The following is a 16,813-nucleotide window of genomic DNA, read 5'->3' as shown; positions in this document are numbered from 1 at the left end:
TGTGTGGCTGGATTGAAGAGTTTTTGGCAAACAGAACACAGCATGTTGTTCTCAATGAAGAGATATCTACAGACGTTAAAGTAACATCTGGCGTGCCACAGGGGAGTGTTATGGGACCATTGCTTTTCACAATATATATAAAGACCTAGTAGATAGTGTCAGAAGTTCCATGTGGCTTTTCGCGGATGATGCTGTGGTATAGAGAGAAGTTGCAGCATTAGAAAATTGCAGTGAAATGCAGGAAGATCTGCAGCGGATAGACACTTGGTGCAGGGTGTGGCAACTGTCCCTTAACATAGACAAATGTAATGTATTGCGAATACATAGAAAGAAGGATCCTTTATTGTATGATTATATGATAGCGGAACAAACACTGGTAGCAGTTACTTTTGTAAAATATCTGGGAGTATGCGTATGGAACAATTTGAAGTGGAATGATCATATAAAATTAATTGTTGGTGAGGCAGGTGCCAGGTTGAGATTAATTGGGAGAGTCCTTAGAAAATGTAGTCCATCAACAAAGCAGGTGGCTTACGAAACACTCGTTCGACCTATACTTGAGTATTGCTCATTAGTGTGGGTTCCGTACCAGGTCGGGTTGATGGAGGAGATAGAGAAGACCCAAAGAAGAGTGGCGCGTTTTGTCACAGGGTTATTTGGTAAGCGTGATAGTGTTAAGGAGATGTTTAGCAAACTCAAGTGGCAGACTCTGCAAGAGAGGCGCTCTGCATCACGGTGTAGCTTGCTGTCCAGGTTTTGAGAGTTTGCGTTTCTGGATGAGGTATCGAATATATTGCTTCCCCTACTTATACCTCCCGAGAAGATCACGAATGTAGAATTAGAGAGATTCGAGCGCGCACGGAGGCTTTCTGGCAGTCGTTCTTCCCGCGAACCATACGCGACTGTAACAGGAAAGGGAGGTAATGACAGTGGCACGTAAAGTGCCCTCCGCCACACACTGTTGGGTGGCTTGTGGAGTATAAACGTAGATGTAGATAAAAATGAGTAAAGTCAACCAATAATCTGCTGAATAGTGATAGGTGGCACATATATCATATAATCACGTTAAGTTTTTCACTTTCACTCAATTTTTAGAAATAGTATTAGTGTGAATACACATGCACACACTACGCGCGTGGACACACACACATCTATGAACCACAATGGCAATGACTGCATAATAAGACAACGCCACGCATCTGAATTTGAATAACAAAGAACAAAACACACTTACTGTCCATGCCACTTTTCTGGAAGTTCTCACATAGGCACAGTGTTTTTTTAAATATGTTACAAATGTATGTACATGTCTTGGAATATGCAATTTTCTTCTTACTGAAATGGATCATGCAGTGCATGCTATAATGTCTGTCCAATTACAGTTAACTAAATATTCTAAATGTACAATTTTATATTGCTATGACCTACCTGAATAGTCATACCGCTTGGGCCCCATCCAACGAAATTTTTCACTATCCCTTAGGACATCTCCCAAATAACCATATGAAATAACACTTGAATAGTACTTTAGGAGGCTTCCATTGCTATGAACACTGCATAGATCCAGCCCACGAGTGTCTCCTGTATTTAAAGTAACACTGTGTCATTAAAATGGAAACAATATTTCTGTTTTCACTTTACTTATTACCTCATTTTTATTTTGTCACTGAATACAAAATAAAAGAACATATGACCCTTAACTTCTCTTCACATAATGATTCTGTGTCTCAAAAGTATAAATGTATATTGACACTGCTAGACATGTGATGCTTTCACACAAATAGTATTTTATTACAACTAGTCACTAACAACTTTTAGGTTTTACACTGACAAGCAAAAATAATCATAAGAAATTAAACATGCTTGTAAAAAACTTGTGAAATGAAATGTGTGTTTGGCATAATTGGCTTGGAGTCCCATCTGGGATGTTTGGCTGCCTGGTGCAAGTCATCTTATTTGACACCATTTCAGCTACTTGCACATCAATCAGGGTGAAATGATGGTGAGGACAACACACACACCTCGTCCGAAGCTATGAAAATCCCTGACCTAGCTGAGCATTAAACCCAGAACCACATGATCTAGAGTCAGCAATGCTAACCACAGGACCATGAACTGCTGATGGAAAAAGTAGATGAAAACATATATCATAAACCACTCCTCATGCTCCGTTTCAAGAACTGTTAGAATGTGTCTGTAATGTATGACTTTATCAGAATAGTGATTTTCTACCCTGAAATGAGATCATTCCTCCCCAGAACCCTTCCCACACCACCTCCTAAATCAAAAAGATATAACATGGAAGATCTTCATGCTACATCAATAAACACTGCTCTAAGTACAACACTGTTATAACATAGCAAATGGCAGAATTACAGACATCAGGAAAAGCAACTTTGCAAGATTGCCACAATTTTTTTCGTTTACACTGAAGGGATAAAAATTGCTAACTGGCTACGGCAACATAAACAACTTTTTATTCAAGTAAACTAGAGAATATTGTTGCAACTGGGTGTATATAGACAAAAGTTGAGAGAAAAATTAAATTTTCTGACCAAGGTTTCCTTCACATTTTATAAGAGAAGGGGAAACTGGAAAAAATTATTCTGTGAGAAAGTCGCCAAAGACTGTATGTGAAAGTAGACACAGCAGGGCAACATTAGAATGAATTTAATGATAACAGAATCATGTATCATCTGAAGAGCTGGGAAGTTAAAAATAATAGAGAGGGTAGTTACCATGTCCGATATAAGGGAATCAGAAATTCGGGACGGAAGGGCTTACTATAAAGTTACTTGGGGACAAAATGGATAGTTAGTACTCACATTCAGAAGGCAAAATTCTATGTATTGCCAAGAAGATCCAAATAATTACAAAAACTATACTACCTTTCGTACTTATTACTACCTACCTCAAAGAGGAAAAAAGGGAAGATGAGGACATTTATAAAGTTAAGTTATGTTACCCAGACACAACCTCCTTTCAGTTTTTTTCCTGCAAGTGAATATTTCTTCATATTCAACTGAAAGTGAGAGTGACTATGGGTGACATTACAGAAAAATGAAAAGAAGGTATGAAAAACAGATAAAGAGGAAACCAAAAATAGACAAGTACCATTTATAGTATATTTGTGTCACATGCTACACAAACAAAGAGAATATAAAGCAAATTAAATTTAGAGGAGGTAGATAAATATAAAACTTCCATGGATTCTACAAAACACTGATCAGCCATAACATTATGACCAGATTGTTAACAGCTGGTATGTCCACCTTTGGCACAGATAACAGTGGCGATGGATTGTGGCATGGAAGCAATGAGATCTCAGTAGGCCCTTGGAGGGAGATGGCACCACATCTGTACACACAAGTCACCTAATTCCTGTAAATTCTGGGGAGGGGGGGCAATGAGCTCTGACACCACAGTTAACCACATCCCAGATATGTTCACTTGGGTTCACATCTGGTGAGTTGGGAGGCCAGCATACTAATTAGAACTCATCACTGTGTTCCTTGAACCACTCCATCACGCTCCTGTCCTTATTTTACATGGCAGTGCAACATAGGCACATGCGTGGGAAGTTGGCTGCGGAGACCATCGTTATGAGTGTTCAGTGCACAGTGTGTTCAGACACACTTGTACTCTGCCTACTATTAAAATCTGATGTAAGTTCTGCCACAGTTTGCTGCTTGTCTTGTTTTACCAGTCTGCCCGACCTATGACATCTGAAATCTCTAATGAGGGGTGGGTGCCCAAGCCCACAATATCTGCATGTGGTTTCACCATGTGTATAAGACACTCACCACAGCACTCCTCAATACCCAAAAAGTTGTGCAGTTTCCAAAATGTTTGTGCCGAGCCTTTGAACCATTACAATCTGCTCTCAGTCAAGCTCAGATAGATCACAACCCTTCCCCATTCTACACACGAACAGCATGCTCACTAATTCTACATGTACCATGTGTGTGTCTGACTAGCAGTCATGCCTTACCAAGTGATGCTGCTATCACTTGGATGGGTTTATATTGATAGTAGGTCAGTTGTCATAATATTCTGGTTGATCAGTGTAGTCATGTGTAATGCACATTAAGATCACTCTTGAACTTCTAGTGGATCTAAGATAACGATTCATTTCTGTGGGAGATGAGCACTGCAAGTTGATGAATACTGGCCAAAAACATGAGCAAAAACTTATTTCTCAGTAGTGTTTAGACTATTTTAAAGAGAATCAAACTTGATTTGCGAAGCAACTTGTTACTGTGGTTGAGACAAGGGGCCTCCACTTCACATCAGACACAAACAATAATCCATCTAGTTGATGGGAACTGATGTACCTGCACAAAAAGGTGAAGTTGATTTCATTTTCTGGGAAAGCTTTGGCCAGTGTTTCCTGGGATATAAAAGGAATTCCTAGTGTTGATCACTCTGAAAAGGATATAAGAAAAACTGGTGAAAAATAGACAAATATTTTGGACTCATTGCAGTGGAAAAAATACGTAAGAAGAGCCCTGGACTGCAAAAGGCAGATATTACCTTTCATCACAACAATGAAAATGCTTTTTCAATGGGGAAAATAAATAGCTTTCTTCATGCTTGGCTCATAGCCATTGAACACTGATCAAAAAAAAGTCATGGTTTTGCGAGACTTAACATTATTTGAATGAGACCATTTATTTGCCACTATAGGCAAGTTTGGAACAGTGGATATATATGAGGGCACAAATGAGGAGAAGTATCTAGATCCAAAGTAAAAACCAAGATGGTTATACAGTCAGGAGTTTACTAAAAGAGAAATAAAAAATCAATGTAGTAAAAACCTGGTACGTTTGATCATACATATGTTATTAACAAATCATATATGAATCCAAAAATAAACATACAATGATGACACATGTTCCAAATACATTGTGGATACTGTATATAAGACAATACTAACCAGTGTGAAGATAATTTTTGTTCTTTGGGGCCCATAGTGCAAAATATGTCTTTCAGTGACATGATTATTATGAATAATTCCAGCTACACTGCTATGCAAATTTTTTATATTTTATATAATTCACGATGAGCCCATTTTGGCAAATTGCCACCATCAGGTGCTCTGCAAATACATAAATAAGATGGTCTTAATATGGTCTTCTGCTACGGAATACCTCAGACCAGAAATTTCAAGCAACTTCCATAATATGAATTTGACCCTCACTACCCCAACAGAAATAATGTCCATCATAAAATTTTTAAAATCAAAAACACCTAGTGGGTATGATGAAATATCAACAAAGTTAATTAAAGAATGTGATTCTGAGCTAAGTAACATATTAAGCTATCTGTGTAACCAGTCATTTATCAGTGGAATATTTCCTGAATGGCTGAAATATGCTGAAGTTAAGCCACTGTTTAAGAAGGGAGATAAACAAATAGCATCAAATTTCCATCCAATTTCACTGTTGCCAGCATTCTCAAAAATTTTTGAAAAAGTAATGTACAGTCGGCTTTATAACCATCTTATCTCAAATAACATACTGTCAAAGTCACAGTTTGGATTTCTAAAAGGTTCTGATATTGAGAAGGCTATCTACACTTACAGTGAAAATGTGCTTAATTCATCAGACAAAAAATTGCAGGCAACTGGTATATTTTGTGATCTGTCAAAGGCATTTGGCTGTGTAAATCACAATATCCTTTTAAGTAAATTAGAGTATTATAGTGTAACAGGAAATGCTGCAAAATGGTTCAAATCTTATATCTCTGGCAGGAAACAAAGGGTGTTATTAGGAAAGAGACATGTATCAAGCTATCAGGCATCATCCAACTGGGAACTAATTACATGTGGGGTCCCACAAGGTTCCATTTTAGGGCCCTTACTTTTTCTTGTTTATATCAATGACCTTTCATCAGTAACATTACCAGATGCCAAGTTCGTTTTGTTTGCCGATGATACAAACATTGCAATAAATAGCAAATCAAGCGTAGTCTTAGAAAGATCAGCTAATAGTATATTTGTGGACATTAATCACTGGCTCCTAGCCAATTCTTTGTCACTAAACTTTGAAAAAACACACTACATGCAGTTCAGAACTTGTAAGGGGTGTCCCACGAGTATATGTCTAACATACAATGACAAGAAGATAGAAGAAGTCGACAGTGTTAAATTCTTGGGATTACAGCTTGATAATAAATTCAACTGGGAGGAGTACACCACAGAACTGCTGAAGCGTCTTAACAAATCTCTGTTTGCAATGCGAATTTTGTCAGACATAGGGGATATAAAAATGAAAAAGCTGGCATACTATGCTTACTTTCATTCCATAATGTCATATGGGATTATTTTTTGGGGTAATTCATCAAGCCAAGCTAAAGTTTTCCGGGCACAAAAACGTGCATGTAAGAGTTATATGTGGTGTGAACTCAAGAACATCCTGCAGAAGCCTGTTTAGGGAACTAGGGATACTAACTACTGCGTCTCAATATATTTATTCCTTAATGAAATTTGTCATTAAAAATATATCACTTTTTCAAACCAACAGCTCAATTCATGGAGTCAATACTAGAAATAAGAATAATCTTCACAAGGATTTAAAGTCACTTAGTCTTGTACAAAAAGGTGTGCACTATTCAGGAACACACATTTTCAATAACTTGCCAGCAGCCAAAAAAAGCTTAACAACCAATGAAATTCAGTTTAAGAGAAACCTAAATGATTTATTGGTGGCCAACTCCTTCTACTCCATTGATGAATTTCTCAGTAAAACCAACTGATTTGTGTGTGTGTGTATATATATATATATATAACTTCTGCGCAATTTCAGTGCAGTAATGTGTTCATTGTAAATATGTGTGTGTGTGTGTGTGTGTGTGTGTGTGTGTGTAAGTACAATCTAACTTCTGCACCATTTCAGTGCAGTAATGTGTTAATTGTAAATAAGTATTATAGTAGCTGTATTACATGTTTATTACCTTATAAATAAATAAAAAACTTTTTGATTTTAAATTCAGTGCATTATTATTTGTAAAATGACTTTCATATAGTGTTCATTAAAAAATGACGATCATTCCACTTGGGACCTGTGGAATGGTACATTAGCTTATTTGTTTTAGTTGTAAATATTTGTCACATATTGTTGTTTTTCTGACATGTTCCACATCCTGGAGGACCTCCTCACTACAGATCAATTGGAATGAAAGTAAATCTAATCTAAAATCTAATCTAACTATGATTTTAAAAGCTATAATATATCATTAGTTGTTTTATCTTTTATGTAACATCATTGCTGTCATGTCCTATCTGTTTTAGAATTATTACTTTCTCCCAGGTGTACACTGGAGTTGTATGTCAGATATTACTTGTTTTCCATATATGCTATTTTTCTGACAGGTTGGATGACAGTGGGTCAGCAATATTGCATGTTTACATAGTTACCATTATAAATAAGTGATGTGTGAATTTTTGTTGTTTATTATTATTTTTATATAGGTTTGTTTCTAATTATGTTATTGCCTAAAGTTTAATAATAATAAACAACCAAATTTCACACATAACTTATTTATAATAGTAACTATGTAAACATGTAATATCGCTGACCCACTGTCATCGAACCTGTCAGAAAAATAGCATATATGGAAAACAAGTAATATCCAACATACAACTCCAGTGTATACATGGGAGAAAGTAATAATTCTAAAACAGACAGGACATGACAACAACGATGTTACAAGTAAGATAAAACAACTAATGATATATTATAGCTTTTCAAATCATAGTTAGAAGACCATTATACTAAGACCATCTTATTTATGTATTTACAGAGCACTTGACGATGGCAATTTGCCAAAATGGGCTCATCATGAATTACATAAAATATAAACAATTTACATAGCAGTGTAGCTGGATTTATTCATAACAATCAGTGTGAAGATGATCTGTGGTAATGTCTTTGGTGTACATCTTGCACACACACAATGTTTTGGTTTATTATTACGCACAGGACAATGTAATGACTTGTCATTGTTAATTGGGACTCACACATATACAAGATAAAGTATTTGTGCTGTATGGTTTGTTTGGCAACCGCTGTATGAACAGTTATGTCCTATAATGTGATTTACACATGACTGGTGGGTTTGGCGTAATGGATTAGCTTGTGCAGATTCTGTACTCATCTTCATACTTATCTATGCTGCATTATAGGCAAATCATCAACGTATTTGCAAAAAGCCTCAGCTTTTTCTCTCTCTTTGCTTAACATTTGCGACTTCATATATAATCTGTTGATAACATATGAATGAACAAATATACATGTAAGAACTAGGTTTTTGGTATTTCGAGTTTTTATTTCTCTTTTAGTATATTCATTGCTCTCTAAGCATGATGGTTGTTAGTTTGGGTGTAGATATTTCTCCTTGTTCACATCCTCATATTTGTCCACCATAATGTTAGTAGGCACACTTGAAAATTGTCGTTAGATTGAAATTGAGTAATAATGATGAACAAAGCATCTTATTCACATAATATACTGCCTCAGAAGAACTACAATTTCCTTTAATCAGAACATAAACTTGAGAATAATTTTGCAACTGGAAAATATTTTGAGTCCAGTGAACAGATTATGGCATGTTAGCTGTTGATAGATATTTTACAGAGCTTCCAGAATTACATTTCAGGGAGTCAATCTACTTACTAAAAAATTGATGGACAAAATGTACTGATCTAAAAATAGGATTTTGCTGAAAAATAAGTATATTTCAACCTAAAGTCAAAGTTACTGACTGTCAGAGACAAGTTTTCACCTTGTCCTTGTATTAACTATTTTGAGCGACACATCACAAACATTACACAGGATGATACATACATGGAGCTATTAATCCTATATACATGGTGGTCCATTAATAGTGACCAAGCCAAATATCTCACAAAATTAGCATCAAACAAAAAAATAAGAACAAATATTTTCCATCATGACAGGGGAAAACATATGGTGTTATGCATGGCCTACTAGATGGCACTGCCATAGGTCAAGTTGACAGAAACTGCATTTTTTAAATAGCTGCCCCCATTTTTTATTACACATTCGTATAGTACATAAATAAATAGGAATGTTTGATTTGGAACATTTGTTTCGCTTTGTGATGGATGGCGCTGTAATATTCTCACAAATGTAGCAACACACCCAATAGCATTGTGTGCAATTCATTACTTAACTTAGGCACCATAATACACTTGTCCAGTCATAATAAATACGTAGAAGACATAATCTTGTTAAAATAGAACGTTTAATAGTTGCAGAAAAGGTAGATTTGCTGTTTATTTATGGCTATTGTGATCAAAATGCCCAATAAGCTTGTGCTATGTATGTTGATCATTATCCTGACAGGCAGCAACCAAGTGTCCAGACCTTTCATTGGATAGTTAATGTATTTAAAGAAACCGGAACTGTTCAGCCAAAGAAGAAGATGCAACCAAGAACTGCAACAAATGAAGATGTCCAAATAAATATTTTAGCTGCAGTTGAGACTAATACGCACATCATCAGCAGACAAACTGAGCAGGAATCGGGAATTTCAAAAACGTCAGTTTTGAGAATTCTACAGCATTATTTCTATGCACCAGGAATTGCATGGCGATAATTCTGAACATTGTGTAAATTCTTACCACTGGGCACAAAATAAATTACGAAATGATAACAGGCATATTTCAAGAGTTATATTTAGTGACGAAGCATCATTCACAAACAGAGGTAATGTAAACTGGCATAATAGGCACTATTCGGCATCGGAAAATCCACGATGGCTGCGACAAGTGGAACTTCAGCGACCCTGGCAGGTTAATGTATGGTGTGGAATTATGGGAGGACATCTAACTGGCCCTTATTTTATCGATGGCAATTTAAATGGTGCAATGTATGCCGATTTCTTACATAATGTTTTACCGATTCTACTACAAGATGTTTCACTTCATCAGAGAATAGTGATATACCTTCAACATAAAGGATGTCTGGCACATAGCGCATGTGCAGTTGAAGCAGTATTAAATAGAATATTTAATGACAGGTGGATTGGTCATAGAAGCACCATACTGTGGCCTGCATGTTCACCGGACCTTACATCTCCGGACTTTTTTCTGTGGGGAAAATTGAAAGATATTTGTTATTGTGATCCACCAACAGCGCCTGAAAACATGCGTCAGCACATTGTCAATGCATGTGCAACAATTACAGGAGGTGATCAACTCGCTGTCGAGAGGAATTTCGTTATGCGTATTGCCAAATGCATTGAAGTTGAAGGGCATCATTTTGAGCATTTATTACATTAATGAGGTTATTATGGTTGCTCACGCAGTAACAGCATGCATTCCCACAATTTACGATAAGGTTGCAAAAGTAAATGTATCACACTGGAACAACAGAAATAAAGTCCAAACATAACTACTTTTTGTGTTTTAATTTAAAAAAACACAGTTACCTTAATGGGTGGGGCATATTATAAGTGTTGGAATATTACGGTGCCATCCATCACAAAGTGAAACAAATGTTTCAAATCACACATTCATATTTCTTTATGTACTATACAAATATGTAATAAAATGGGGTATCTATTTTTTTAAAAATGCAGTTTCTATCAATTTGTCCTATCTATGGCAGTGCCATCTAGTGGGCCATCCATAGTGCCATCTGTCCCCCCCCCCCCCCCCCCCCCGCCCCCTACATGCCATCTGTTTCCCCTCAATACGCTCGAACAGGTCTGTTCTTTTTATTTTCTCATTTGATGCTAATTTCGTGAGACATTTGGCCCGGTCACTTTTAATGGACCGAACTGTATACAGGATGTCCCAATTAAGTCTGGATTCTGCAATAACCACATAAATTTTGATGCAAATAAGAAAATAGTCACCCAGAGGTTGCTTGGTTCCAGAAGCCCTCCCTCCCCCTACACCCCCTCTCCCCCCCTCCCCTCGCCCTCTCTCTCTCTCTCTCTCTCTCTCTCTCTCTCTCTCTTTCTCGAGTGGTGGAAACATCACGTAATTTCTGTGCGGAGTTCTGTAAAGTTCTGGGTAAGACACCATTCAAGCAACCACAACAGCAGCACAAAAATTCCCATATTCAACTTATTTTTAGTCTGTAAAACACAGAATTTGACTTATACAGCACTCCTATTTTGGGGAAAAAAACATAACATAGTTCACTTAAAAAAAAATACTATTGACCATTTTAGTTTCCTGAATACCTCCTTCAAGTTCCTTTTTGGTACCATAAGCAGACAGGGCTTTTGGAACCAAACCATCATTATCTGCACTGTTTTTAAAATTGACATAGTATTATCAGATGTCAAAATTAGGTGGGATGATACGTAGATACATCCAGCCAGCTCTTTCCTGGTGTAAGTCTGCTTCTTCAACACCACAGGTTTTACTGAACATCAACTATGTGATGTGATGCCAGCAGATGTACTAGTCTGCATCACACTTAACGACCTCACCAGTCATATGCATAATCATATTGATTGATACATCAATACATCCAGCAGGATTACAAGACTCCCGCCACTCTATGTCAAAATGATCAGTTCTTATATAATCAATGGAAATATCTAAGATGGAAACACAAAAGAACATTTTTATATACAGGTTACCCACCAAGCAGAATGTGTATTACAGCAGTCTGCACATCAGTGGTTCCATGGAGGCAATAAGCCATTGTATTAGTAGATCCACCAGGCACAACACCCACTCTAAGAGGTGGAGGTGGTAGCCGAGCTTCAGGGTCATTGTGATCGATACCGGCATCCCTCGCTGCCCGTAATACCAAGCCATTGAATACCTGTAATCAACAAATATTCATGTAAATGGCAGCATAATTTCAAAGTTCTCAGTTTGGTTATCTTTATTTCACAGAGAAGAATGTAGCTGGGAAACGAAAGAGAAGTTTAGTGAGAAGCTGAAACTGTCAGCTCATAAAAAATGGATGTGTTAATATATTTTAATATGCCACACAAGCAATACATTTCAGAGTGAGGAAGATAGGATTATCACATAGATGGAGGTATAGAGAAATTGCAGCAGACTTAAAAGTGAGAAAAGCTAACAGACAGAAGTGTTCATATAAATGTAATTCAACCATTAGATAATATACTTATGGGCTTGGTATAGATGCTTGATTGAAGGAGTATAGGTGCAGATTACTGGTCGCAAGCACACTCAAACCCAGACCTAGGTGTAGGCAGGTGACAAAAGATGTAGAGGTGTTGTGCAAGAATTTTTGATAAGAGGACCATAGTGAGGATACCTGGAGACTGTTTCATAGGAATAGATGTTATGATATCACTGGTGACCCAGTACAGATTCTCAAGCTTGTAACACCAACATGCACTCTTGTGTTTAAGCAGCATAACTATCTGTGTTTCAGCAGTGCTGTGGAATGGGTTAGTAATCAGCTGGAAATAGTTGTGATCATGCTGGACACTGCACACATTGAGTGTCTACCCTTTCCAAATATGAGCAGGTTTGGATTTTCCTAAGTATAACCTTCATATAAATAGAACTGGAAAGGGGAGGATGGATAACTGTAATGAGTAGAGCTCCTGGTTTACACAAAATGATTCCAAAAGTGATGCTTAGTAGAGGTAGGTCATGCTTGTGGCAAATTTAGCTAATAGGTATCCCAGATCAACTTTAAAAAAAAGGCAATTCAGTGACTGCTGAGAAAACAGACTACAGAATACTGTTCTTCACCAAAATGTAAGATAACTCTACAGAAATCTTAATGAATTGGAAATATACTGGCTCAGATACAGAGTGCTTTTCTGAACATGACATCCAGACTGAAGAGATAGTGAGACATCCTGTATAGGGGCATACATCAACTAATTTACTTCTCAAATATTTAATGTGGGTAGCAGACGTGGGCACTCATATCAGACATACTCATTCGAGACAGGTTAATGTTCTGAAACTAGGTAGTAAACACAAATCAGAATAACGAGCAGTAATGTTTGAATTTTCTGACAAAAAATTTGCAAGTGAGAAGTCACTTCCACGTCGTGCTGTCCAGGCTGGTGCTGTGGTTACTGGTCCTACACTCCCATGTGTTTGTTTGATTGAGTTTGAGACTCACTGGCCTAATCACCACACATTTATGTTCGCATAATTATTTGGTGGCGCCTGAACACGAAGCTCTATGCCTTGAAACTGGTCGTGAAATAAATTACGAAATTATTGGCAACTGAAGTGGATTTTTATTCTAAAAATGATTCTGTATGGATAGCAATGCAGAATGTTTCATAGGATTTTGGCACCACGCTCACAGCCATTTCCAACATTTGGGTAGTTCCCCACGCACTGTGTGTTTGAACACCACGCTCGACCCCTCCAGCAGTGCTTTGGCCACATCTTCAACAAATAGTGGATCAACTTCTTTCCTTCCTCTCCCACACTGCAATTCAAAATAACCTGTATTTTGAATTTTGTAATCATTTTCTCCAGACCCTTAGCAGACATTGCACCAATGTCTTTCTTCATGCACTTGGGTGTCCAGAACTTCTGCAGAGTTACCGGTGCACAGTCACCATTCTTGTGAAATAGTTTTACCAGTAGTGTGTGATCCTTCATGGAGACAGTCATGCTGGGCCTCTCAGATGCAAACTAAGGAAAAGCCGTGCATCATGCATCTATTGGTGTGCCCCCCTCCCACACCTCCCCTCTCCCTGCATCAATAATAACATGCTGTTCAAATTTGACACCATTCTGAGCAGTGGTTTTCTTTCTACAGCATTTTCCATTTTGAAACTGGAACTTTAATTATGGACACCCAGTACACTGGTAACAGATGTGCGCAGTGTTGCACAACTTTTTAACAAGCATTATTTCATAACTGTTACTGAAAAGATGTGGTTGTCAGGTTCAGTAGATACTGCATGGTGTACCTCAGACCAGTCATTCCACATAGGTAACTTCACTAATATGAATATGATCCTCACTACCCAGTAGGGTGTCCAATATGCTAAAGCAAAGCCTTCGTTTAAGAAATGAGATAAAGAAATACTGCCAAATTTCCATCCAATTTCACATTTGCCAGCATTCTCAAAAGTTTTAGAGAAGGTAATATACAATCAGCTACCTAACGATCTGGCAGCAAATAATATATTGTCAAAGTTGCAGTTCAGATTTCTAAAGGGTTCTGATTATGAGGAAGTGATCTACATATACAGTAAAAATGTACTTAATTCATTAGACAAAAAATTACAGGCTACTGGTATATATTGTGATCTGTCAAAGGCATTTGACTGCGTAAATCACAATATCCTTTTAAGTAAATCAGAATATTACAGTGTAACAGGAAATACTGTAATGGTTCAATCCTGTATCACTGACAGGAAACGAAGGGCGTCATTAGTAAAGAGGTATGTGTTAACTTTGAACTAATTACATGTGGTCTCCCACAAGGTTCCATCTTAGGGCCCTTACTTTTTCTTGTGTATATCAATGACATTTCATCAGCAACATTACCAGGTGCCAAGTTAGTTTTGTTTGCAGATAATATAAACATTGCAATAAATAGAAGAACAAGTGTAGTCTTAGAAAGATTGGTTAATGAAATTTTCATGGTCATTAATAAATGTTTCCTTGCCAATTCTTTGTCACTAAACTTTGCAAACACACTACATGCATTTCAGAACTTATAAGAGGTTTCCCACAAGTATATTCCTAAAATACAATGACAGACAGATATAAGATGTGGACAGTGTTAAACTCTTAGGATTATAGATGGATAATACATTCAACTGGGAGGAGCACACCACAAAACTGCTGAAGCACCTAAACAAATCTGTATTTGCATTGTGAATGTTTTCAGACACAGGGGATATAAAAATGAAAATAGTGGCATGTTATGCTTACTTTCATACCACAATATCACATGGGATTATTTTTAGGGTAACTCATCAAGCCAAGTTAAAGTTTTTTGGGTCCAAAAATGTGCAATAAGGATTATTTGCGATGTGAACTCAAGAACATCCTGCAGAGGCCTGTTTAGGGATTAGAGATATTAACTTTTGCTTACCAATATATTTATTCCTTAATGAAATTTGTCATTAAAAATATACCTCTTTTTCAAACCAACAGATCAATTTATGGATTCAATGCCAGAAATTATCTTCACAAACTTTTAAGGTGTTTGGTACAAAAAGGTGTCCATTATTGATCCAAAAAGTGTTCATCATTCAGAAATACACATTTTAAATAACTTGCCAGCAGCCATAAAAAGTTTGACTCTCAACAAAGTTCAGTTTATGATGAGCCTAAAGGATTTATTGGTGGTCAATTCCTCCTATTTGATTGATGAATTACTTAGTAGAACCAGATGATGTGCATGTGTGTTTCACTAATAATATCAAATAATGCAAGTATTAGTACAATCTGACTTATGTAAAAATTCAGTGCAGTAATGCAATCATTGTACATAAGTGTTATAAAATGATTTCTCAAATTAGGATTTCTTAACTTTTAAATGAAAATATGCAAAAAACAATTTTTTTTATTCATTCCACATCCTTGACGATCATTTCACCCGGGATCTGTGAATGTACATTAGGATATTTGTTTTAAATTGCAAATATTTATTGTGTATTCTTGTTTTTATAACATGTTCTACATCCTAGAGGATCCCCTCACTATGGATCAATTGGAATAAAAAGTATATCTAATTTAAGCAAACATGCACTTACCTCTGCAAATGTTCCATCACCACCAATGGAAATCACTGCATCCAGACCATCCAGTGGTCTTCTCAGAAGTGTATCATGGGCATGACCTGGTCTCTGGGTAAGCAAGACTTCAGATTCCACTCCAGCAACAGCGAGTAATGGCTTAACTTGTCTCTCGAGCACACGAGGCCCACGCCTACGGCCACCGAATGGATTTACTACTACCAGGACTTTCCGTGGTCGACGTCTCAAACCTGTGTCAGATTGTATAAATTAATATTAAAATACAATAATAAGCCCTCACTGAAGACATTAGCACTACTGACGTCAAAATGGGCGCTAGATAACGGCCATCACTGTCAGTAAAATGAGTGTGTATATGCTATGCTTTAATCCACAAGTTTAGTTGATTCAAAAGACAAGTCGTCATCCAACTGAATTCATAATGTTAAGTGTATAGGTTAATAACAAGTCAGCCAACATCTGTGTAAGTTTGTACACGCAGATTGATTGCGCATTGTCCACTTTGAAGCACAAACATTTTTATGATGTCTATGATGTGATTTATGTTTCAACACAGATTACTCATTAAATGGCCTTATTTCCAGGATAAATTGTATATATAATCTCTGACCACTTCAATATAAATTAAATTCTATCAAACACGTACTTATGTTTGCTTGCACTTAGTGATGACATTACCCTCAAATCAAACAAAGGTAGTGAAATATTCAGTTCCAAAAGTTTTCTTGTTGTAAAGGACAAAAAAGTTTTACATTTTGCAGAAATCAGCTTTACTTCATTTGATAATTTGTCCTTGATATCCTTAACAGTATTTTAAACTGAAAAGTTATTTGTTTTTATTTATTTTGTTCTTTCTTGATTAATATTTTTCCAGCTATTCTGGTGTCCTTTCTTGTAAGTATAAATAAGTCTTCTTAAAATCTATTTTATTTTATTTATTTAACCTGGCAAGATTAGGCCCATCAGGCCCTCTCTTACATCTAATCAGGCATTCTACTTATTTTACATTCATATGTTTTAGTAGGCATGTTAAACTACATCTAGTACAAAAAGTGAAATAAACAATTAGAAAGGCACACCTGGAAAAATACATACATAC

The 16,813-nt window shown here is 36.7% G+C and overlaps 1 protein-coding gene across 1 annotated transcript in view; it reads right to left on the bottom strand.

Annotated features, from left to right (window-relative positions):
- LOC124555283 (ceramide kinase) overlaps nucleotides 1-16,813 on the bottom strand; it is a 275,041-nt gene that overhangs the window by 69,394 nt on the left and 188,834 nt on the right. The window contains exons 3-5 of the mRNA XM_047129158.1: nucleotides 15,712-15,944; nucleotides 11,627-11,810; nucleotides 1,429-1,581 (exon numbers count right to left, since the gene is read on the bottom strand). Of these exons, the coding sequence (XP_046985114.1) occupies nucleotides 1,429-1,581; nucleotides 11,627-11,810; nucleotides 15,712-15,944 (570 nt within the window). The remainder of the gene's footprint in view (nucleotides 1-1,428; nucleotides 1,582-11,626; nucleotides 11,811-15,711; nucleotides 15,945-16,813) is intronic.

The sequence above is a fragment of the Schistocerca americana genome, chromosome X (genome assembly GCF_021461395.2).
Source record: "Schistocerca americana isolate TAMUIC-IGC-003095 chromosome X, iqSchAmer2.1, whole genome shotgun sequence".
NCBI lineage: Eukaryota > Metazoa > Arthropoda > Insecta > Orthoptera > Acrididae > Schistocerca > Schistocerca americana.
The sequence above is the reverse complement of the archived record's forward strand: the minus strand, read 5'-3'. Positions and strand labels throughout refer to the sequence as shown.